Source organism: Perognathus longimembris, chromosome 2, assembly GCF_023159225.1.
Source record: "Perognathus longimembris pacificus isolate PPM17 chromosome 2, ASM2315922v1, whole genome shotgun sequence".
NCBI lineage: Eukaryota > Metazoa > Chordata > Mammalia > Rodentia > Heteromyidae > Perognathus > Perognathus longimembris.
The window spans coordinates 73,385,342-73,407,680 of NC_063162.1; the positions used below are offsets into that span (position 1 = coordinate 73,385,342).

General features: G+C 43.6%; 1 protein-coding gene across 1 annotated transcript in view; it reads left to right on the forward strand.

Moving 5' to 3' along the window:
- Dpy19l1 (dpy-19 like C-mannosyltransferase 1) overlaps positions 1 to 22,137 on the forward strand; it is a 56,778-nt gene extending 34,641 nt beyond the window's left edge. The window contains exons 12-22 of the mRNA XM_048339481.1: positions 747 to 806; positions 1,215 to 1,295; positions 6,904 to 7,005; positions 8,749 to 8,820; positions 9,410 to 9,459; positions 13,359 to 13,383; positions 14,048 to 14,167; positions 15,801 to 15,975; positions 16,590 to 16,689; positions 17,659 to 17,784; positions 19,590 to 22,137. Coding sequence (XP_048195438.1) covers positions 747 to 806; positions 1,215 to 1,295; positions 6,904 to 7,005; positions 8,749 to 8,820; positions 9,410 to 9,459; positions 13,359 to 13,383; positions 14,048 to 14,167; positions 15,801 to 15,975; positions 16,590 to 16,689; positions 17,659 to 17,784; positions 19,590 to 19,746 — 1,068 coding nt within the window. The 3' untranslated portion in view covers positions 19,747 to 22,137. The remainder of the gene's footprint in view (positions 1 to 746; positions 807 to 1,214; positions 1,296 to 6,903; positions 7,006 to 8,748; positions 8,821 to 9,409; positions 9,460 to 13,358; positions 13,384 to 14,047; positions 14,168 to 15,800; positions 15,976 to 16,589; positions 16,690 to 17,658; positions 17,785 to 19,589) is intronic.
- Positions 22,138 to 22,339: the final 202 nt, after the last annotated feature.

Sequence of the window (22,339 nt, forward strand, 5' to 3'; positions counted from 1 at the left end):
ATCATACCATATTTTGTGTTCTTTAATATTCAGAAAACTTAAAAGGTCATGTTTTGATCCCTAACTCTATCTTGACCAAGTTTATTCCCCTGTCATGTAGTTTGGGAATCCATGTACCTGGAAAGACTGGATATGACAGAGCAGTGTTTAGCAGATCCATTGAAATCTCATTTGTGGTTTATCCTTAGTCATGACCTGTGTTAGGAACTTACAAATGGCAATTCTTGGTTCATAGGTAGATTAGATCTGTTTCACCTGGGGTAATGAACTTAGATTTAGTAATTCTTTTTTTTTTTTTTTTTGCCAGTCCTGGGCCTTGAACTCAGGGCCTGAGCACTGTCCTTGGCTTCCTTTTGCTCAAGGCTAGCACTCTGCCACTTGAGCCACAGCACCACTTCTGGCCGTTTTCTATATATGTGGTGCTGGGAAATTGAACCCAGGGCTTCATGTATATGAGGCAAGCTCTCTTGCTACTAGGCCATATTCCCAGCCCCATTTAGTGATTCTTGATTCATAGGTAGACCAGGTCTCTGATGCCCAGGGTAAGGAAATTATTCAGCACAATTCTCTTTTTCACTTTGCAAAGTCACTAACCGATCTAGTGTACTTGGGGGGAAAAAAGGCAAGTGTTTCAAGTAGGCATGGTGATGGAGTGCAGAGACTCAGTGGTGTGCTTACTTTTAGATTTCTGCAAGTCTGATTATTTGGAATAATTGTAAGGATTAACTTTTATGTTCTCTATTCAGGGAGTGCTGTCAGTAAAACCATACCTTCTGAAAATGAACATGTCTGAACTTAGTTTATGGGTAAGGACCAACCTGCTCCAATGTTGTAATGCAGACTTCATTTCTTTAGAAGTCATTGTTGGGTTGATGTTTTATTCATAAGAAAGTGACCTACGTATGTATTGCAGGGGATCCAGGTTTATGGCATGCTAGGGGCTCAGTTTAATGTGTCTTGGAGAAGTGAGGCCAGGTCATGGGTGTCTACTTTGTGTGTTGTGAGGAGCCACATGGGAGGGAGGAGCATGCTGCTACAAGTCCTGTTGAGAACCTACTTTCAGTCAGAACCCTTCATTTAGGAGCAGCATTATTTTAAATGAAGGCAGATCTTTAGCGAAGTACACTTGGTGTGGAATTCGAATACTTATCTCCTTTCCTTAGGCACTCGAAGCAGTGACATTGGTTTTGTTTTGACTTCTTTATCTTTTCTAGGCCATCCAGGGATGTTTCTGGTTATTTGGAACCATCATCCTCAAGTATTTGACATCTAGAGTTTTTGGCATCACAGATGATGTAAGTACAGACTTGCCTAAGTGTACCAGGCTTCAAAAAGATCCAACAGGCAAAGCATAACTTGAGTTATTAATGTAGCACCATTTAAACCAGACTCTTAAAATGATTTCTGTTCAGCTTTAATATAAGAAAGCAAATATGCTTATGTGTATAATTCTTAGTAATTTCTTGACAATTTTGTTTGTTCTATATCACAAAGATTTAAAAAATTGGAAGCAAGAAAACTAGAGACTTCTGCCCATATTTTATGATCCTGCTTCCTGCTTCTGACTTCTCTCAGTCCCTTCAGTAGCATGAAGGCCCCATCCTCAGAGCCCGTGGCACCTGCTGCCATGGCTCAGCGCTTGTGACAGGTTCATTTATAGTCCTTTTTACTAAATTCATCTGAGTTAGGCTTTGTAAGAGCAGTGTTGCACTGTTGGTTTGTTTTGTTGTTTGAGAGAATAAACTAAGATTTCTGTTTTATAACTGTGAAGCATTTTTCCAGTGTATAATAGCTTAGCCCTTTTTGGTTTTGTTGGTGGTACAGGGTTTGAACTTAGGACCTCATGCCTGCTAGGTAGTGCTCTACTGCTTCATGCCTCAATCGCTTGCTGCACTGTTTCTGAATATTCTTTTTAGGTTCTAGTTTTTAGCCTGGCTTTTTGGATGTCACTTCGTATGGCTTGTAACTTAGCTTGCAGCCAGGGATTGGTCAGAGTTCATTTCCGCCTCACTGTGACATCTATGACAACATGCTAGTCCCTGTCCCCCAACTGGGATTGCCCCTGTAGGCTCTGGCAGAAACAAGTGGTCACCTGCTATCCGTTTCCTTGCCTGCTCACTGCATGGCTGTTAAGGGGAAACACCTCTGAGCACAGGTGTTTGTGTGCCATCACAAATGAAGTCAGCCTGTTCCAGAACCACACTGCTCTCCAACCCCAGTGTGAGCCACGCTGAGTTGTCTGAGCCATGGTGGAGATGAGCCAGGCAGGAGATGACTCCCTTGGCTTCTCAGACTCCATCCAATGCTTGTTTACTACTGCTTGATTTGTAATGGCCGTTTGTGACATTTCTGTCTGATTCTGTAGTTGCTTGGGGGTGGGGAATCTGCCAGCCTTTCCACCCTCAAGCTGGAAGCCCACATCAGGCATGGTTGGCAGCTGTGTAGTTTTGTCCTCTTCCTATGTTCTGGTCAGCCTCAGGGGCTCAGATTCCTGCAGGGAGATGCCTGCACTGCACACAGCAAGAGTGTGAGGCATGGCTCTCTTCTTGGAGTGATTTTGACTGGTTTGGTTTCAGAATAATGTTAAGGAATTTTTTTTTTTTTGCCAGTCCTGGGCCTTGAACTCAGGGCCTGAGCACTGTCTCTGGCTTCTTTTATGCTCAACGCTATCACTCTGCCATGTGAGCCACAGCGCCTTTTCTGGCCATTTTCCGTATATGTGGTGCTGAGGAATTGAACCCAGGGCTTCATGTACATGAGGTGACCACTCTTGCCACTAGGCCATATTCCCAGCCCACAAGGAATTGTTTAATCTCCATTTTCAGAGAATTTATGTAGAGTTGGTCTCTCTCTCCTGAAAGTTAGGTAGAGGTGTACTGCTGAAGCACCCAGGGCCAGTTTTCTTGGTGAGTAGCTTTTGATGGAAAATTGAATTTCCTAAGAAATGATCTAATTCGTCTGCAGTGAGCTTGGATTCTTTGTGTTCTCAGAAGAACTTGCCCATTTCATATTTGCTCTCAAATGAACAATGCTTTTAAAAGGGTTATTACCAGGTGTAGTTAGCCAAAATTCCTATGGAAACTTTTGCACACATGGGAAATGGTTTTCTATGTTCTTGGCTACTAAAGTTAATGTTTCACTTCCCTGACTTGACAGGTACTGTAGTATGTATCAACATGATGTATAGTATGTAGCAACATGTTTTGAAGCAGTGGCATGAGAGGGAGGGTTGAGCTCGCAGTGGGCAGATGTGTCACCTTGTGTCGTTTGTGTAGGCATGACACATGGTTAGTGTGTATTTGTGGAGGGAGTCCTTGTCTGCTTGCTGCATTTCCTACATGTGATGCATCGTCCCTGCCCTCAGCCCTTGCTGGGCAGCAGCAGGTGTCTTGGATGTGCCCCTGTCTAACTGCTGTCCTGCTCCCTTTGAGACCCCCCTGTGCCTCCTGCCATCCTCCAACCCCCATGGCCACTGCTCTCTGTTCCAGTCCCACAAGGGGCTTTGATCCTCTTCCACATGGCTCTGGATTTCAATTTCCCTTAACGGTGTTTGCAGCTAGTACTTTTCTTTGTGCAGTACTTTTTGTGTCTTATCAGTTTACTAATTTGTGATTTTCTTTTTATCCCAAGTTTATTAAGTTTTGTTACTTAGTTTTCTATCAAAAGGGCTTTCTGAAGCCATTCCTGGTTATATCTAGTTTTGTTGCAGTTATGATCAGGAAAAATGTGTATCAATTTTTAACAGTTATTGTGACATGGTGCATGAACATGTAAAGATTTTTACTGTGAGGAAAATGTGTGTGCTGTCTTGAAGTTTATATTCTGTTTGTAGTTTATTGTTATGCAATTTGTTAATTTTATGTTTTTTAAAAAAATTCTGTGGAGCAGTGCTTAAATTGTCAATGAGTAGTGTCTGCTGATCAGTTCAGTTCCTTCAGTATTTTCTAGATCTAGATTGGCTTTTCTGTGGTTATTGGTCAGTGCACTTGTTTGTGAGACCTGCCTGGCTGTTCATGGAACCATTATCTCTGTGGTATATTGTTTCAATTTGGTTTTATGAAACATTGAAATTGTAGCTTAGATTTCTTTGCTTTAGATTGACCTGTTTTATTGTCTCCTATTCTTCTTATCAACTTTTCTGCTTTTAAGTTGACCTTTTGTAGACTACAGAATGTTGGGCTTTCTTTCCTCTTAAGCCAATTTGAGCATCTATCTTGTGATGAGTTACTTTAAGCTGTTTATATAGATGGCAGCATCATTGTACTGACATTTTCCCTTCCTGTATTTGGGAAGGTTTCCTTCTCCTACTTTGGGTCTCTGTTTTTCCCTGTTGGTTCTTAGATGCATCATCTCCTAGTTCTTCCCCCAAAGACAAAGTGCTTTGTAGTGCATTGTCACCTCTCCCTGCACCCAGGACCTTCTGTTCTACATGGTTATGGCATGTTGTGTCTTAGAAAGTCCTTTCTCTAGGCTTTGACGTTTGAATAGAGCTATACTTGGCTTTGAATTCAGGGCTTTGTGCTTATTAGACAGGTGTTCTACCAACATGAGCCACACTTCTAGCCCTTTTTGTTTTGGTTATTTTTCAGATAGATCTTGTATTTTTGCCATGGGGTGGCCCCAGACCTCTACCCTCCAACCTGTGTCTCTCTTACAACTGGGATCAAAAGCATAAGACGATGCTGGGCTTATATGTTGAGATAGGGGTCTCATGAACTTTTGGCCAGGGTTGTCATGGAATTGTGAGCTTACAATCCCTACTTCCTGAAGAGCTGTTATTATAGGCATGAGCTGTTACAGCTAGTCTAGTTTTCACTTTTTTAGATCATAACATACCGGAAAGTTCACTATACAGTGAAAGGAATTCCACTTTCCTCATCTTGTTTTTGTAAGGAGGTAAGTGTGGCAGTGTCTGAGAGTGCTTGCTGACATACACAGAATCTAGAGGAGAGTAGTTGTCAGTTAGAAGGCATCAGTGACCCCTACACCAGATTCTGCTTCCTCAAGCAGGCTTCCTAATTGCTTTGCGAAATTCAGGATGAGCCTGCCCTTCCTTTTTTTTATTTTTATTTTTTATTTATTGTCAAAGTGATGTACAGAGAGGTTACAGTTTCATACATTAGGCCTTGGGTACATTTCTTGTACTGTTTGTTACCTCCTCCTTCATTCCCCCCTCCCCTCTTCCCCTTTCCTTCTCCCCCTATGAGTTGTTCAGTTGGTTTACCCCAAATAGTTTTGCAAGTATTGCTTTTGGAGTTGTTTGTCCTTTTATCCTTTGTTTCTTGATTTTGATATTCCCTTTCACTTCCCTAGTTCTAATACCAGTATATACAGTACCCAGTGTACTCAGATAGGATACAGTGATAGTGCGGGTACAACCACAGGAAGGGAATACCAAAGGATCATCAACAATAGAAGCTACAGTTTCACATGGCATGTTGAAAGTAATTACAACAGTGATATATTACTCATTTCTGTAACATAGAGTTCATTTCACTTAGCATCATCTTATGCGTTCATAGTGACTAGCCTAAACCTGTGCTAATTATTCCCTATGAGGGAGACCATACAGTCCATGTTTCTTTGGGTCTGGCTTATATATCACCCTGCACCAAAATCAATTCCAAATGGATCAAAGACCTTGAAATAAAAACAGATACCCTGAAAACACTATAAGAAGGAGTAGGAGAAACACTTGGGCTCCTTGGCACAGGACAAAACTTCCTTAACAAAGACCCAGAAATGCTACAAATCAACAAAAGGATGGACAAATGGGACTGCATCAAACTGCAGAGCTTCTGCAGGGCAAAGGACATAGCTCGCAAGATAAACAGAAAGCCCACAGATTGGGAAAAGATCTTTACCAGCCATACAATGGACAAAGGCCTCATATCTAAAATATATGGAGAACTAAAAAAATTACATTCCTCCAAAACAAAACTGCAAAGAACCAACAGCCCCCTCAGCAAGTGGGCTAAAGACTTAAAAAGAGACTTCTTTGATGAGGAAATGAGAATGGCCAAAAGACATATGAAAAAGTGCTCTACATCACTGGCCATAAAAGAAATGCAAATCAAAACAACATTGAGATTCCATCTCACCCCAGTAAGAATGTCCTTTATCAAGAAAACTAACAATAATAAATGTTGGAGGGGATGTGGCCAAAAGGGAACCCTACTTCATTGTTGGTGGGAATGTAAACTGGTTCAGCCACTCTGGCAATCGGTATGGAGATTCCTCAGAAGGCTAAACATAGAGATCCCCTATGACCCAGCAGCCCCACTTTTAGGCGTCTACTCAAAAGACCACAAACAAGAACACACTAAAGCCACCAGCACAACAATGTTCATTGCAGCACTGTTTGTCATAGCTAAAATATGGAACCAACCCAGATGCCCCTCAGTAGATGAATGGATCAGGAAAATGTGGTACATATACACAATGGAATTTTATGCCTCTATTAGAAATAATGACATTGCCCCATTTGTAAGGAAATGGAAGGACTTGGAAAAAAAATTATACTAAATGAAGTGAGCCTGCCCTTTCTTTACCCCATAGTCTGCATTGCTACATGGCTGACTGAGGTCTGTGAGGTCACAGCCCACGGCTCCTCCAATGCTGAGACCTCCCATTCACCACAGTGAGAAGGAAGCCCTGGTGAACTGGGGACCTTTGGTGCTGGTGAGAGCCTAGGTGGGGGCTTGGGTTTCCCCACTTGGTAGTAAAAAGGCAAGTGGGAGGTGGGGGGAGGTGTGCTGTCAATGCATTCTTCAATACAACAGCCCAGCATGGGAACAATGAACCTAGTTGAGGAAAACAATTCGTAGAGTTGATGAAACCTAAAACACATTGTTACTGTAGTTGCCTTAATGTTATTAATACCCTCACTTTCTTTCTTACTAGGCTCATATTGGCAACCTGTTAACCTCGAAGTTCTTCAGTTACAAGGATTTTGACACCTTACTGTACACCTGTGCGGCCGAGTTTGACTTCATGGAGAAGGAGGTGAGGCACCACTTCTAGTTTCCTTCCCAGCTTCCACCTGTTCCTTTACACAAAGGTGCCTGGTTATTTCTGGTTCTGCATGCATTCTTATCTCAGTTTGAAGAAAAAGAAAAAGAAAATCTGTCAGCTTAAAAATGATGTTTCTATTTACATTAGCGGGCCCTGAAAAATGTGGCCTTTTCATCTGGTGGGCTGGAAATGTGTGTGGAGAGCAGCCTCCGCACGCGCTCTCAGGCTGGGTGAGCACAGAGGCTTGCAGTTGCCTCTGTTCAAATGCAGCATTAATGCGCCAGGCTCCAGCTCTTAGGTTTCCTCTCATTTTTATGGCTGTTTAAATGACCTCATTGCTTATAAATATCATCACACATGCAATTTTATTCCGACATTTGTCTTTCTAATGCCTTATTCAGATGTGTAGGAAGAAGCCATAGGCGTTTGGAGACAGAGCCTGTATTGTGAATTAATGGTCTTGAACACGTGTGTTACTGCCACTAGTTTTTGGTAGAATGCTGCAAACAAAAGTTGTGCAGACAAAATTTGCTAACATATAAGGAAGGACTTTCATATTCTAAGTATTATTATTTGTTTGTTATATTTTTTCATCTAAGCACATTTCCCTTCAAGCTATATATGAATGTGTTACTCAGAAATACTTCCATGACACATGCATTCCTACAGTCTGCTGTGTCTGTCTTGTCAGGATATCAGCTCGCCATCAGCATTCTGGTCCAGGAAGTCCTATGGCATGCCGCTTCCTCCCGGCCTGTCTGCTTGTCTGCAGTGTCCATGGTTTATCACAGGATGCTGTTCAGAGGCAACAGGGGGAGAGTTTAAAGGAATAGCGTCATGGAGGACAAGAGGTGCCTGCTCACCTGAGGGCACACTCCTTCAGGGAGACAGTGAATGTCGGGGAGAGGTAGTGCTTCCCTGAGGACCTCATGCAGGCTGCTGAGGGTTCGTTTGTAATTAATGTGGTGAAAGAAATTATTTATCAAGGCCTGGCATGACTTCAGTTCTGTCTCCATCTCCATGGGTATCTGAATTCGGGGACTCTGCAGTTGAACAGCTCAGAGCTGCCATTTCAGGGAGGGTGCCCTTTATGGCATATCCATTCAGCAGGGAGAAGGCCAGGCCTAGTATGATTTCCTCTCACACCTGGTAGGGTGCTTACAATATGTGTTAGTGAGCAAAACTACTACCTTTCCTGTAACTAACGTGCAGGAGGTGTAAGAGTATAATCCAGAGACTCGGGTACGCCTTTGTTATTAATACCGTGAACCATGTGTTCCTGTAGTTTTTTCTGCTACTAATGAAAATAGAACAGTGTCTTCCTGTTTCCTTCATAAACATGTCATTGAGTGTGAGTGTCTGTAAGTGCACAGAAGTGTGTCTTATGGATAGAAAGTACAAGATTTGAGCAGAGTGCACAGGAAAGCCTTCACAGAGCTCTTCCCATGTTGGGTGAAGGAAGTGTCACCTATGGTCACTTTTACACTGGACAGTGCAATCTGTTTTCAGTGTTTTCATCTCAGTGTTAAGACATTCTTTCCATTTTCTGTGTAAGTCGGTGGGTGGGCTGGACCCTTGGTTCATATTCTGTACTTGAACATTTTTAGAAACTTACCTTGATGAGCAATGTTCATATTCTGTACTTGAATATTTTTAGAAACACAAGATTTCATTCTTTGGAATGACATCTTATTTTGTTAGTCTTTTGCTCTAATAAGTATCTCTGAATTTCAGACTCCACTGAGGTATACGAAGACATTGTTGTTGCCAGTTGTCCTTGTGATATTCATTGCAATTGTTAGAAAGGTGAGCCTGTCACTTCTTGGGATTAAGGAGTGTGTATTGTTTTTACGTAATAGTTACACATTCTTGAGTAGATGAAGAACTGATAACGTATTGTGTTGATTTATTGAAACATGTTCTATACTTTTGCACTGTAGCCTTTGGTGAACATTTATAACCTCAAAAATATTCTGCTATCTGCTAGCATAAAGTAGACATAGGACAATCATGGCTTAAATTTGGATAGTCCTGTGTTGTGGAGGATGTGGTCATTGACTCAACTTAGTGTTGCTTATGTAAATACTGGATTTTTAACTTATCTAATACTTCCCTAAAATATGCGATATTTGTCTATAAATGATTTCTTCAGCTTTGTATAACTTCTAAATTGGTATTATTATTAATCAAAGAGAAAAGAAAATTAAGATGATCCGTGATGAACTCAATAACATGTTTAGACCTCCTACACATGAAATTCTCAGGTGTTGATAATCAGGCTAGAAAGACTTCAGTCTATGAAGAAGTTTAGATCTTTAGAACTTGCTTTAGTTAAAATTTTGGGTTTTTTCCCCTTAAAATAGCTTTTCTAAAGTCTTTAAAATTTTATTTTCAGATCATTATTGATATGTGGGGTGTGGTAGGCAAGGAGCAGCCCCATACAAGGTAAGAATGACTGGAGAATGTCGCCACCCTTTTATTCATGTGCTAAGTGGTTAGTTGGAGTGTTGGAGCCTCATACTCAGCCTTCTCTCAGCACTGTAATTGTTTGCCCTCCTTGCACCTGAAGCATTGGAACTGATAGGCAGGGAACAAGGAAAAAGGGTACTGATGCCTAATGCCAAGGTTTTCCTCATTTGAGGTGAGATGGGTTTCTAAAGAGCTATGGAAGTTACAATTCCAGTGTGCAAGTGCGGCTTTGGAAGGCAAAGGGGAACTCTTCACAGAAACAAACTGTCCTGTACAGGATGACTACAGCTCTTTGTCACATAGAACTGTCCTGTACAGGGTGACTACAGCCCTTCTTCACATAGAACTGTCCCACCAGGGATTACTACAGCCCTTCTTCACATAGAACCGTCCCAGGGGTGACTACAGCTCTTCTTCACATAGAACTGTCCCACCAGGTGTGACTGCAGCCCTTCTTCACATAGAACTGTCCCAACAGGGGTGATTACAGCTCTTCTTCACATACAACTGTCCTATACGGGGTGACTACAGCTCTTCTTCACGTAGAACTGTTCAGTATGGGATGACTATAGCTCTTCTTCACATAGAACTGTACAGGGTGACTACAGCTCTTCTTCACATAGAACTGTCCTGTATGGGGTAACTACAGCTCTCCTTCATGTGGAACTGTCCTACCAGGGGTGATTACAGCTCCGCTTCACATAGAACTGTCCCACCAGGGATGACTACAGCTCATAAAACTTTTCCATGGAGCTTCATGGAATTTCCATGCAGGTAGTTAAGAGCTGGATGGGAAGGAGAATGGCAGGTGCACACTTCATTTTTCAAAAGAACTGAAGTCATACCGATGATAGAGTGCAGAAAAGTGCAGATGAGATTTTAAGTACCAAATGAAATAGTACTGTAATCTTCACTCAGACCTAGGAGAAATCAGATAGAGGGAGCATTACATAATAGAATATGGATCCCCTCTGAAATCAGCCTGAAACCATCCTGGCTAGAGTGTAGGCCTCTCCACCATGGCTGCAAACACTGATGGTAAATGGTCAGAATGTCATGGTGGAATATATTTGTGAATGCTCAAGAAACTGGATCCGGTGGTTTTTACCATGAGAGAATAAAAGGTTCATTTCACCTTTATAGTCGCTATGAATAATCACGGAGTTCACTAGTTTATCAGTATTTTGAAGCCAGATAATCAGATCAGATCATATGCAGCCCACATAGGGGTCACCCACACACCTTAAGAAATGTTGAGGCCCGTGTTCCAGTCAAAGTTCTAGGTCTTGGAGTCTTACCAGTGTTTAGAGGCATGTGTTGTCTCTGTCAGACTTCTCCCTTGAACTCCATGTTTGTACATGTGACTGTGGTGGTCTTGGTGTTGAGAAAGTCTCATTTTTTTTTCATTTCTGTATTGGTAAAGTGATGTACAGAGGGGTTACAGCTTCCTATGTAAGGCAGTGTATACATTTCTTATCCAACTTGTTACTTCCTCCTTTGTGGTTTTTTGTTTTTTTTTTCCTCTTAATTCCTCCTTTGTTTTCCCTCCACCTTCCCTCCTTTCCTTTTCACCCACCTTCCTCATTTCCCCACCCCACTATGAGTTGTACAGTATGTACAACTATGAGTTGTACAGTAGGTTTACACCTTATAGTTTTATAAGTATTGCTGTTGCATTGGTGTCTTTTTATCCTTTGTCTCTTGATTTTGATATTCCCTTTCCCTTCCCTAGTTCCAGTACACATATATACACTATCCAGGGTACCAAAATCAGTTACAGTGATATCAGGGGTAAAAGCACGGGAAAGAAAGACAGAAGAAAAAGGGCATAATTTCACATGGTATGTTGAAAATAACAACAATGATAAACCACTTGTTTCCATAACTTGGAGTTCATTTCACTTAGCATCATCTTATAGCAGATCACAATAGCTCACTAGTTATGTCCGTATGAACACTTAAGAGAATCTCATTGCACCTCTTGCTGTGTTCCCTGCCAGGATGCTTCCCCACCTTTCCTATCTCATGGTACCTCTCTTCTACCATGCATGGCTCAGAAATAAATCTGAGTCTCATGATCACCCCCGGTCTGGACTCCCCACCATCTCTAGACCACTTGTAAACCCTTCCCTTGTCACCTGTAGAATTCTGTTGACTTGGCACCACAGTGCTGGTCCATCTCCGTGCCCCACCTCCGTTGGCCTCCTCACTCACTCCTGCTTCTGCCCTCAGCCATCTGCCCAGGTCCATCAGCAGCAAAGGGAACCTCTGAAATGAGTTATTCTCTAATCAAGTTTCTACATTACGTAGAGTAAACAAGATTCCTCACCTGTCTCCAATCCCTGAGCCACTATGGCATCTCCTGTCACACCATAACTCTCTTCTCTCTCAGCTCTAACAACCCTATGTTGGGGCTAAGCTCATTAGGCCACCATTCCATGGAGCTCTGGCATTCTGTCTCCTCCCTGCTGGAAATGCTGTTTCTGCTTGGGCTCTGGGGTACCCTGTGCAGCTCCATGAGGCCCCACTCAGATGTCACTGGGTCAGGCTGGTTTGTATGTACTTTTTTTCTAGGCACTCACCCTTGTGAGTGCAACGGTTACTGTTCTTCACAGCACTCATTACCATGAGATCACTATGAAACATGGGATTATTTGCCTTTGTGTCTGTCCTTTGGCTTCTATGCAAGCTCTTTGAGGGTAAAGATGCTCTTCTATTTTGTTGCTCCTCAGTGAAATTGAGTGGGTGGGTGGGTGGATGGATGGATGGTTGGGCATATGGATGACGAGTGGTTGAAAGATGGATTGTGAATGGATAGGTAGGTAGGTGGATTGACAGATGGATGGATGGATGGATGGATGGGCATATGGATGACAAGTGGATGAAGGATGGATTGTAGATGGATGGGTAGGTAGGTGGATGGATGGATGATGGATGGATGGATGGATGGGTGGATAGATGGATGAATGATGGATGGTTGGGTCGGTAGGTTGGTGGGTGGGTGGAAGGATGGATGGATGGATGATGAACAGATGATGGATGGGTGGGTAGGTGGGTCCCAAAGGGTTCATTTTAGTTGGGAGGATGTGAATGTTTTCTATGAGAAAAGAAATCAACTCAGTTGGGGTAGGGGGACCAAGGAGAGAGCCTAGTTGTGGGGAGCCAGAGGTTTCCCCAGTGTTAGGAGGGGTCATTCAGTCTATGCCCAGATCACTGCAATGGAGGAGGTGGAGGATCATGATCAAACAGGAAGCAGTGGTGTCTGGGATGAGAAATAGGACCAGCCAAGAGAGACTGTGTGGTGTGATGGGATTTGAGAGTTGACGTGAATTACAAAGGGGGCGACCATCCAGGCTTTAACATAAGGGATGGTATGACTGTCTAGACAAGAGTGGGTGGTGAAGGCAGCCTGGCCCTAAGCATTCATCCTCGGACATGTGAGAGATGCAGGCAGAAGTCAGAGTGGCATGCGGTGGCTATGTACATGCCGCAGCTGGTGTTGAACGCCTCCTGGAGGGGGGTGGTGCAAGGCCCACCAGAGGGGGGTGGGAAGGCCCAACAGGGGTATACAGGCATATGGAAACTGGCTGAGCAGGTGGTCTTGCTCCATCTTGCTAAATACCCATGGTGGATCTGGGACACCAGGTGTGGACTATGGCATAGTGAATTGCCAAGCCATCAAATATTCAGGATATAATGCACCCTTGTCATTTTAAAATAAACTGTCTTAAATGCTTTTGTTGCACCAGTATCAGCATATGTTTGTTGTTTTGATTTACATAATGGGTCCTTGGGGATTTTTTAAGGTAAGAATGTAAAGAACTGAAGTGTTTTGTAATGATTCTATAGCCATGTTTTGTTTTTTTCCATTTCAGGAAACACCTTCTTGATCATGGCGAGGTAAAGACAGCGTTACTAACCTTCACTTGTCTAAATGCCTTTCTAGTTCTAGAGTTCATGACAGTTGTCATTCATTGTGTTTTTATGAGATTACTTTCCGCAGACTCACTGAGCTTTCATTGGTGAAACAGTGAAGTGGGACGGAAACTCTCTGTTCTGGTAGAGAGCCCAGGCGGTGATTCTGGGCAGTGCAGGCACTGTGATATAACATGGAACCACTTTTCTCTTCTTGCCTTGCCCTGCAGCCTAGAATGTGACTGGGTGCTGCTCTCACCCACTAGAGGCCCACCCTGGCCTGTCTGTCCTCCTGAGGCCCAGCCAGTCCCTCTTCCTCCTGGAGACCTGCCTGGCTGTCCTGGCAGCTCAGGCCTGGGCTAGGTCTAGAGGCAGCACTCATTTCTTGATCCCTTTCCTGCCTCAGTCTGTTGGGAACACCATGGTGAATGAAGAAATGTGGGCTCCACTAAGGGCAGGCTTGACTGAGCAGAACAGAAGAGGCACTGCTCAAATGGTGCAGTTGAAAAGTAAACTTTAAAAATTGTTCTAGAAATTTCAGAAATAAAAGAAGCATTATTTTTTGTTACTAAAAAGTCTTTCCTATATCTTTAGCAGTATAGTCTTGAGCTTCACAAATGGGAGCAAATCATCTTTTTTTCTTTTTCAGCTGGTTTATCATGCATTGCAACTACTGGCATATACCGTCCTCGGTGTTCTGATTATGAGGCTGAAGCTCTTCCTGACGCCGCACATGTGTGTTATGGCGTCTTTGATCTGCTCCCGCCAGGTGACTTGGTGATTATGGTGGAGTCAGAGTTGCTCCATGGGTTCACCTAGCCTTGATGCTGAGCAGTTGCCATGGCTTCAGCTCTTCTTCATGCCTTTATACTTGTCTATCCTTAAGGGTGTCAACAAAGCTGACCGTTGTCTGTCCTTCCAACTTTTAAAATAGCCCTCAACATAAAACAAACACTACAACTGTGCAGCTGAGTTCACCAGTGATCATACAGGTGCTGAGAGAAGCAGAACTTGGCTGTGAAATAACTTTTGATATTAATACCACAAAATTCTAACAATTGATTTCCAGTTATACTTAAAAATTATATGTTCTGGCTCATTATTAGGCTTAAAAGTTCAGGCTGTACCTTCACTGGATGTACACTCCTCAGGTATACATTCACCCCGTGTTCATTCCCCAGGTGTGCATTCCCCAGGTGTACATTCCCCGAGTGTGCATTTACTCGGTGTGCATTCACCTGGAGTACACTCACTGGGTGTCCTTTCACTAAGTACACTTTGACCAAGTACACATTTCATTTAGTTTAATCCAGCTGTGTTTGTGTGCCGCCTGGTTTCCTTGATAACTGCCACCTTACCCTGCTTCTCACTGATAGTCCTTCTCATCCATCATCCATCCAGGAGGAGCATGAGCAGCATCCCTTAACTGCAGCTGGTGTTTAGTAAACACCAGCACTGGGCTCTAGAATGGAGAAAGGAGTGGTGGGTGGAAAAATTACCAAGCCAAAGTGTATGTATGCCTTTAAGAAGCTTGAAATTGGGCTGGGAATATGGCCTAGTGGCAAGAGCGCTTGCCTCGTATACATGAAGCTGTGGGTTTGATTCCCCAGCACCACATACACAGAAAATGGCCAGAAGTGGCACTGTGGCTCAAGTGGCAGAGTGCTAGCCTTGAGCAAAAAGAAGCCAGGGACAGTGCTCAGGCCTTGAGTTCAAAGCCCAGGACTGGCAAAAAAAAAAAAAAAAAAAGCTTGAAATCAGCTCTCTGTGAGGAGGGGAGGGAGAGAGTGCTGTGGATCAGTGAAGCCAGTTCCAGCTACAGGGTTTCTGGCAGAATAGTGGACCTGTTTTAGACAGGCGTCACCATTCCATTGCTGCTTTCCAGGCTGACACAGGAAAGTCAGCCAAGGCATGTCAAGGCCTTTCTTCTTCAGGCCTGTCTTGCAGCCAGGCGATAGCATAGTGTTGCCTGGGGTGGTAACAGGGCTGTTTGCTCTGCACAGAGTCCAGAGCAAGTCATCTGCCCTCCCCACGTCCCCTGTGTGGGCCAGCCTCACTTGTTTGGACTTTTGTGTATTGTGCTGGGAATTAAACCCATGGCATTACATGTACAAGGCAAGTGCCCTTCTCTGTATCACCAGCCTGCTTGGACTTGTTAGCAATTTGGAACAAGGGCCCTGTATTTGTGTAGCTGCCTTGGCTTTCCTGGGTCTTGGAGTTACAAGAGGAGCTTTGCACTCAGGTCCACCCCACATGCTGGTGTCATCCTCCCTTTGGTGGAGGTCATGGTTCCCAGAACCTCTGCAGAGAGTATGCACCGTATCTGGAGCACTGACCAAGCCTGGCCCTGATCTGTGGGGGGGTCGTTTGTGCTGATGGCTGTCATGTGTTCCCAATTTCAGCTGTTTGGCTGGCTCTTCTACAAAGTACATCCGGGTGCTGTGGTTTTTGCTGTGTTAGCTGCTATGTCTATTCAAGGTTCAGCAAATCTGCAAACCCAGTGGAACATCGTGGGAGAGTTTAGCAACTTGCCTCAAGAAGAACTGATAGAGTGGATCAGATACAGCACCAAACCAGGTAAAATAGATCAGACAGTCCCAGACGAGGTGAAAAGTAATCTGAGTAGGATTCCCCATTTTCACACTCAAGTTAAAATGAAAGGAAATACCTGTTCTGTTTAGATGGATTGTGGGAAATGTACACGTTTTCTTACAAACTTATTCTGTTTTCCATAGATTTGAATTTTACAAAATGTATCCAGATTTATAACACTTCAACATTAAGTTTGGTGTGCTTGTTTCCTTTATGAGTTCTTAATTTTAGTCCTTCACATCCCTTCTTGAGTCGTGGACTGTCATCTTTTCTTCATGTGTGGAAAGGAGACTTGCTGTCTGAGGACTGACGACATCTTGATTGAATGCCAAGTTGTATTTCAGAGTTGCTTTGTGCTGTAGAACTTTTCCAATCAATTTTAAAGCTTCTCAGGATCAGGAAAGATTGTTTAGATGTTTACCAAGAAAAAAAAGTCAAAAACCTTGGAAGTGGGAGACTGAGCCAGGCCTGTGTGCTGGCCTCTGGTCTGTCAGTGTGTGGCTTCACTCTGTATCTGCTGTGAAGTCACCAGCCAGGTAAGGAGACTGACTACTGATCCATGCACAGTGTCTGGAGACCTGACCTTCCTCTCGTTGCAGATGCAGTGTTTGCAGGTGCCATGCCCACTATGGCCAGCGTGAAGCTGTCTGCACTGCGACCAGTAGTGAATCACCCACACTATGAGGACGCAGGCTTGAGGTGGGCGCAAGCCAGCAGTGGTGCCAAGGGGGTGAGGCTTGGGCATCATGGACGGGGCCTGGGCTTTGTGGGCAGGCCCTGAGGGATGAGTGCCTAGAGCCCCAGCTGTTGGGGCTCCTCAGGCAGCAACACTAGGACTTTTAGAGGTGTCTTTGCTTCCAAGTAGAAATAAACTCAGTCTTGCAGCCGGGAGACCCATTAACACTCAGTTGTGATTAAGGTTTTCTGGCCCACTGCATTTTAGAATTTTGAGGAGTCCATTGTAATGCGATCCTTTTCAAAGAAGGTTTATTCTGATTCATCAATGTCTTCCTAAAATGAGCTTAGGTGTTTTTTGTTGTGTTTTTAGGGGGATTTGCTATTGCTGTTGTTGTTGTTTTTAATATCTTCTTAGAAGTAATAGATTTAATGTTGATATAGTTCTAGGATGGGTGAAGTTACTCATTTCCTGAATGATTAAGCAGATTCTATTAGTACATAATTTTGTCTAACAGTGGGATGTACATTTTATAAATGAAAAGCTTTTTCATTAAAAAAAATCAATTTTCACAAGCTAATTTCCAGAACAATTTTGTAGGATAAGTTTTGTTTTTCTTAACTCTAGAAATCACATGGAGGATCACATGATGCTGTTTGTTCACACCTGGGTGCTGGGGCTGTGGCCTCTTGAGAGTAGTCTGGGCTGGGGTTGTTGTGGCCCCTTACATGAGGTGGGGTGGTGAAGATCTTGAAAACAAAAGCAAGGAAACAAACCAAGAAACAATTTGGAAACCCAAGCCTGGGTGTCTTGGCCCTGCACTGCTTGCGCCAGTGCCCTGAGCTTGCCTTCCCTTGCAGGGCTGCCCATGAGATCCCAGATCCTAGCCCACTATAAGTCTTGCTCTTAGTCTAGTCTGTGCTTTCTCCAAAATAGTGCTGATTGAATCTCTTTAACCTTCAACATTTTCACCTACTTGTTTTTCTTTAAAGAGCCAGAACAAAAATAGTGTACTCAATGTATAGTAGAAAAGCTGCTGAAGAGGTGAAGCAGGAGTTGATAAAGTTAAAAGTGAATTATTACATTCTAGAAGAATCATGGTGTGTCAGAAGATCTAAGTGAGTAATGCTTAATATTAGTTCTTTATAATTGTGGGACATGGAAAGTTCATGCAGGACATGGTAGACTTCTAGTATTGTTTCTATGACATACAGTTATACACAGATACACATTTGTGCACACATATACACAAATATGCAGCATACACGCACCATGCACATACACACTCATGTACATTCTTACACACACCACATTTGCAAGGTACGAATGAAAAGCTTTACAGCTCATTGGATTGAAGTCCTCTTTTCTAATCACATATCTGATTCTTCATAATGATTTGTATGGACATCCTGCCTTAAACGGATTATATTGGCATTAATTAGTAAATTCCTAGTTTGTTCTTACTTACCTTAGATGTTTTTCAAAAGCTTTACTTCAATTAGCTTCACTCTTTGAGCTTAGGCAGAGTGCTCCTAGCTCTCCAATGGTGGCATGAGGACGCCATAAGAAGGCAGCCCTGGGCTGGCATTTGCATTAGAAATCCTCGGCTTTCCACCAAATTGGGGTCCTCTTTATGCCTCACCCATGAGGTGTGGTGGGAGCAGCTCTTGGTCCTTTTTTCTGTGAGCTGTTATACTCTGGGAAATGCGTGGTAGTTTTCTGTGTGTCTTACTACGCCTTCTGGCCTCTTGGTGTTTTAACACTTCAGCCTTGACAAGGCTGCGGAAATGAAAGATGAAAATCTAGCCAGGTGCTGGTGGCTCACACTTGTAATTCTAGCTACTCAGAGGAGGCTGAGATCTCAGGATCACAGTTCAAAGCCAGCCTGGGCAGACAGACCTGAGAGATTCTTACCTCCAATTAACCACCAAAAAGCCAGAAGTAGAACTGTGGCTTAAGTGGTAAGAGCACTAGCCTTGAACAGAAATCTCAGGGACAGTGCCCAGGCCCTGAGTTCAAGCTCCAGAACCAGCAAAAAAAGAAAAAGAAACATGAAAAGCCCTAGCCTGCCATGTTAGTGTTTTGCTGGAGGTATCCTTGAATGTTTACTTGAAAACATACACTGAGCCCTTTCTCAGGGCCCTCCTGGGAAGAGGTCCCTGTGAGGCAGAGTAAAGAGTTGTGCTTGAGCGCTGGGAATATGGCCTAGTGGCAAGAGTGCTTGCCTCGTATACATGAAGCCCCGGGTTCGATTCCTCAGCACCACATATATAGAAAATGGCCAGAAGTGGCGCTGTGGCTCAAGAGGTAGAGTGCTAGCCTTGAGCAAAAAGAAGCCAGGGACAGTGCTCAGGCCCTGAGTCTAAGGCCCAGGACTGGTGGGAAAAAAAAAAAAGAAAAGAAAAAAGAGTTGTGCTTGGAACACAGTTGCAGCACTGCCTATGTAAGTTTAACTTACATGGGATAAGAGACTTATGAAATGTTTGTAATTGTGTTTGTTATGAGATGCCTGCCCATGAGGGAATGGTCCAGAAATACATGCAAGACTTAATAACTATTAAAAAGAATGTCAGTCTTACCTATGACAATGAGAAAAGGGCCACATTTATTGTTACATTTCCCAGAATAATGCAGTAACTTCCATTTCTTTTTACATTTTCAGGTCTGTATTTAGGTACTTTTATAGTGATTGATTACTTTTAAAGACAATATATCATTAGAAACAACTTATTCTACAGACCTGTTTCTGTCTTCATAGGCCTCTTCCCACTCCTAAGAAGGAGCTACCGCAGCTCCCAGCTGTGTAAATAACTGTCTCCGGACCCTTAAAGCTGCATTGATGTAGGCAGTAGGGGTGGGATCAGGAGAAGCACGCGTGCCACCCTGTGATGTGTGTGGTTTTAACACGAGCACTCATTCCTAGGCCTGGTTGCAGCATGCCTGAAATCTGGGATGTGGAAGATCCTGGCAATGCTGGGAAGACTCCGCTGTGCAGCGTCCTGGTGAAGGAGTCCAGGCCCCACTTCACCACGGTGTTTCAGAACAGTGTTTACAAAGTCCTGGAAGTTGTCAAGGAATGACGGCAGCCCAGCCCAGCCCAGCTGCACAGAGCACAGCCGGGATGCTACTAAGTCATGTGTTCCTTTAACTCAGACCTCCCAGAGTTAATGGTTTTCACAGAGAACAAATTTCATCTGGTCAGTGTGAATGTCATCTGACTGTAAAGGTGATTGGATCACCTCAGCTGGTTCTATCTCCGTGCAGCCTTTAAGACTTGCTATGCAAATGATCTGCGTGTGGGCTTGGCCGATGTTTGTGCAGGAGCAGGCACAGACACAGATATTGTGTGTGGGCTGCTTCTGCAGCACGTGACCATGGCTTCCCTTGTGCTGGCCCCCTCCTGCTCTGGCCTTGAGGTATTTCGATGATTCTTGACATGGCTACAGGTGACAGGGCGGGGGTGTGTGCCATATGGAATTTCCTGCTTCTTTCCCTTCCTCCAGTCTTTGCTCTGTGCCACCCTCGGAATGAAGCTTTCCTGCCCGTGACCAACCCAGCTCTTGGCCCTTGTGGAGAAGACCAGTTCTTTGGACATCCAGTCATGGGCCTTATGGTCAAATCCCCACCCACAGTCCACATTTTTTTGTCAAATAAGTGCTATTTACCCATTAAGATGCTTAAAAGTACTTATTCTCGGTTAAAAAAACAAACCAGTAAATGTGTATTTTTCTCATTTTTAGTATTCAAATGTTTATATTTTAATAACCTTTAAACCACTTTAAATTTTTTTCATGTTTAACTACAGTTTTAAGAAACTATTTTGAACAACCTCAAATATAATGCATCTACGAACTAATGTATATTTGAGTAGGCATAATTTACAGTAGACTGTAGCGTATAGTAATTTTTTTTGCTATTAAGATATAATAGAACATGACTAATTTTACTGCCAAAAATAAATGAAAGATCATATTTGTTTTTCCATTTACTTTCCAGACTATCTGTCTTTAATAAGACAAAGCCTTAAGCCTTTTGGGATAAGTTTTGTTCATAAAAACATCATTTTCTTAGGAGGAACTAGTATATCGAATCTTCCCCCTTTATTTTTTCTTACTGTTTTTATTTTGGATATTTTCAAAATCTCTTTGAATTACTTGTTTGGATTTTGTCTCTTAAAAATTAGATTGTATCAAGTGAGATTCTTCAAAATGAGGAAGGTTTATGGTTCTGAGCCTGGTTTCCAGGTTTTAAGTTCTAAGCAAACCATGATGGTAGCTGGCTTCACATGAATTCCAGTGTCTTTGTCAGCTGATTCGCTTCTGTGAGACCCCCATCCTCACTCCTGGGCCCAGAGCAGTGCTCTTCTCCCACTGCCTTCTTGTGACACCCAAGGCCCGGCCTGCGCCCGGCCTGCTCTGCCTGCGCTGAGATGCAGCACATGCCACTGAGGAGTGTGGCCTTGGGACATGCCGTCCATGTCTCCCCTGCCCCAAGCCATCCCCTCCCAGGGATCCCCCCCATTCTGTGTTTCACAGGCTCCTGGTTGCTGCTCCTTCACATTTGCTGATGGTTTTGTTTCTGTGGCTTTGATCAGTTTCAGGGTTCAGGGATACTGCTGAGGGGTTGCAGATTAATCAGGAGCACCCTTTGAGCAGTCATGTGGAGAAAACTGAGGAGTCACAATGGGGGTGTGTGTGGGACGGAAGGCATGAGTCACGTCCCCTTTGCTTCAAGTGGACACTGAATACCCGGCGCAGGATTTCCCCCTTGGTATTAACATTACCCTGTGTTCCCACCTTCTAACAGTTCCCTTCGTGCTAAGTTCACTTGTGATGATTGGAAATGCTGTGTACAACAAAACACTCAAATGCTGTTATACCCATTTCATATGTTGGGAAGCATTAAAAATAGACATGTTCGTTTCTTCCCGAATAACCCTCTTGTAACAGCCAGTCTTCCTTGCTGTGACTTCACCAGCAAGCTCTGGATATGTTTTTGGCAAGTTTAGAACACAGGCCTTGGGGTCCTCTGGCATCATCCTGGAGCACTCTACTACTCAGCCTGGAGCACTCTGCCACTCAGCCTGGAGTGCTTTGCTATTCAGCCTGGAGTACTCTGGCAGCAAGCAGTGTGGTACAATTACTTGGATGACAACACAGTAGTAATAGGTTCTGTGTACCTGACCAAGCAGTATTAAAGCTCAGTATTTTACATACTTTTGCATTTACAGTATTTTTGCTTTAGAGGGAGAAGAGTAAGGATGGCTGGGGGACCACTGATGTCATTGTTCTGCATCTTCAAAGCAAAACTCTTTGTAGTGAGACAAGTCTAAAAACATGGCTGGTGACACCGCAGCTCTCCTGATGGCAGGATGGAGGGATGTATTGGGAATAGGAGGGTGATTTTTATGAATTTTATGCCACTTGTTTACATGTACAATATATGTTAAATAAAAAAGATCATGAAAAATGTGGGGATGTGTCTGTCCTGGTATGGAACTCAGAGAGGCTGCCTTGGCAGGGCCCATGGGGCTGTGGTGCCGACTTGGGGAAGGCCTGGTGACATCTGGGAAGGTGCAGTGACATCAGGAAGGCCTGGTGATACCTGGGAAGGCATGGTGACTGCAGGCCCCTACCAAGAACTGACAGTCCTGCTACCCAGTGGTGGCTGGAT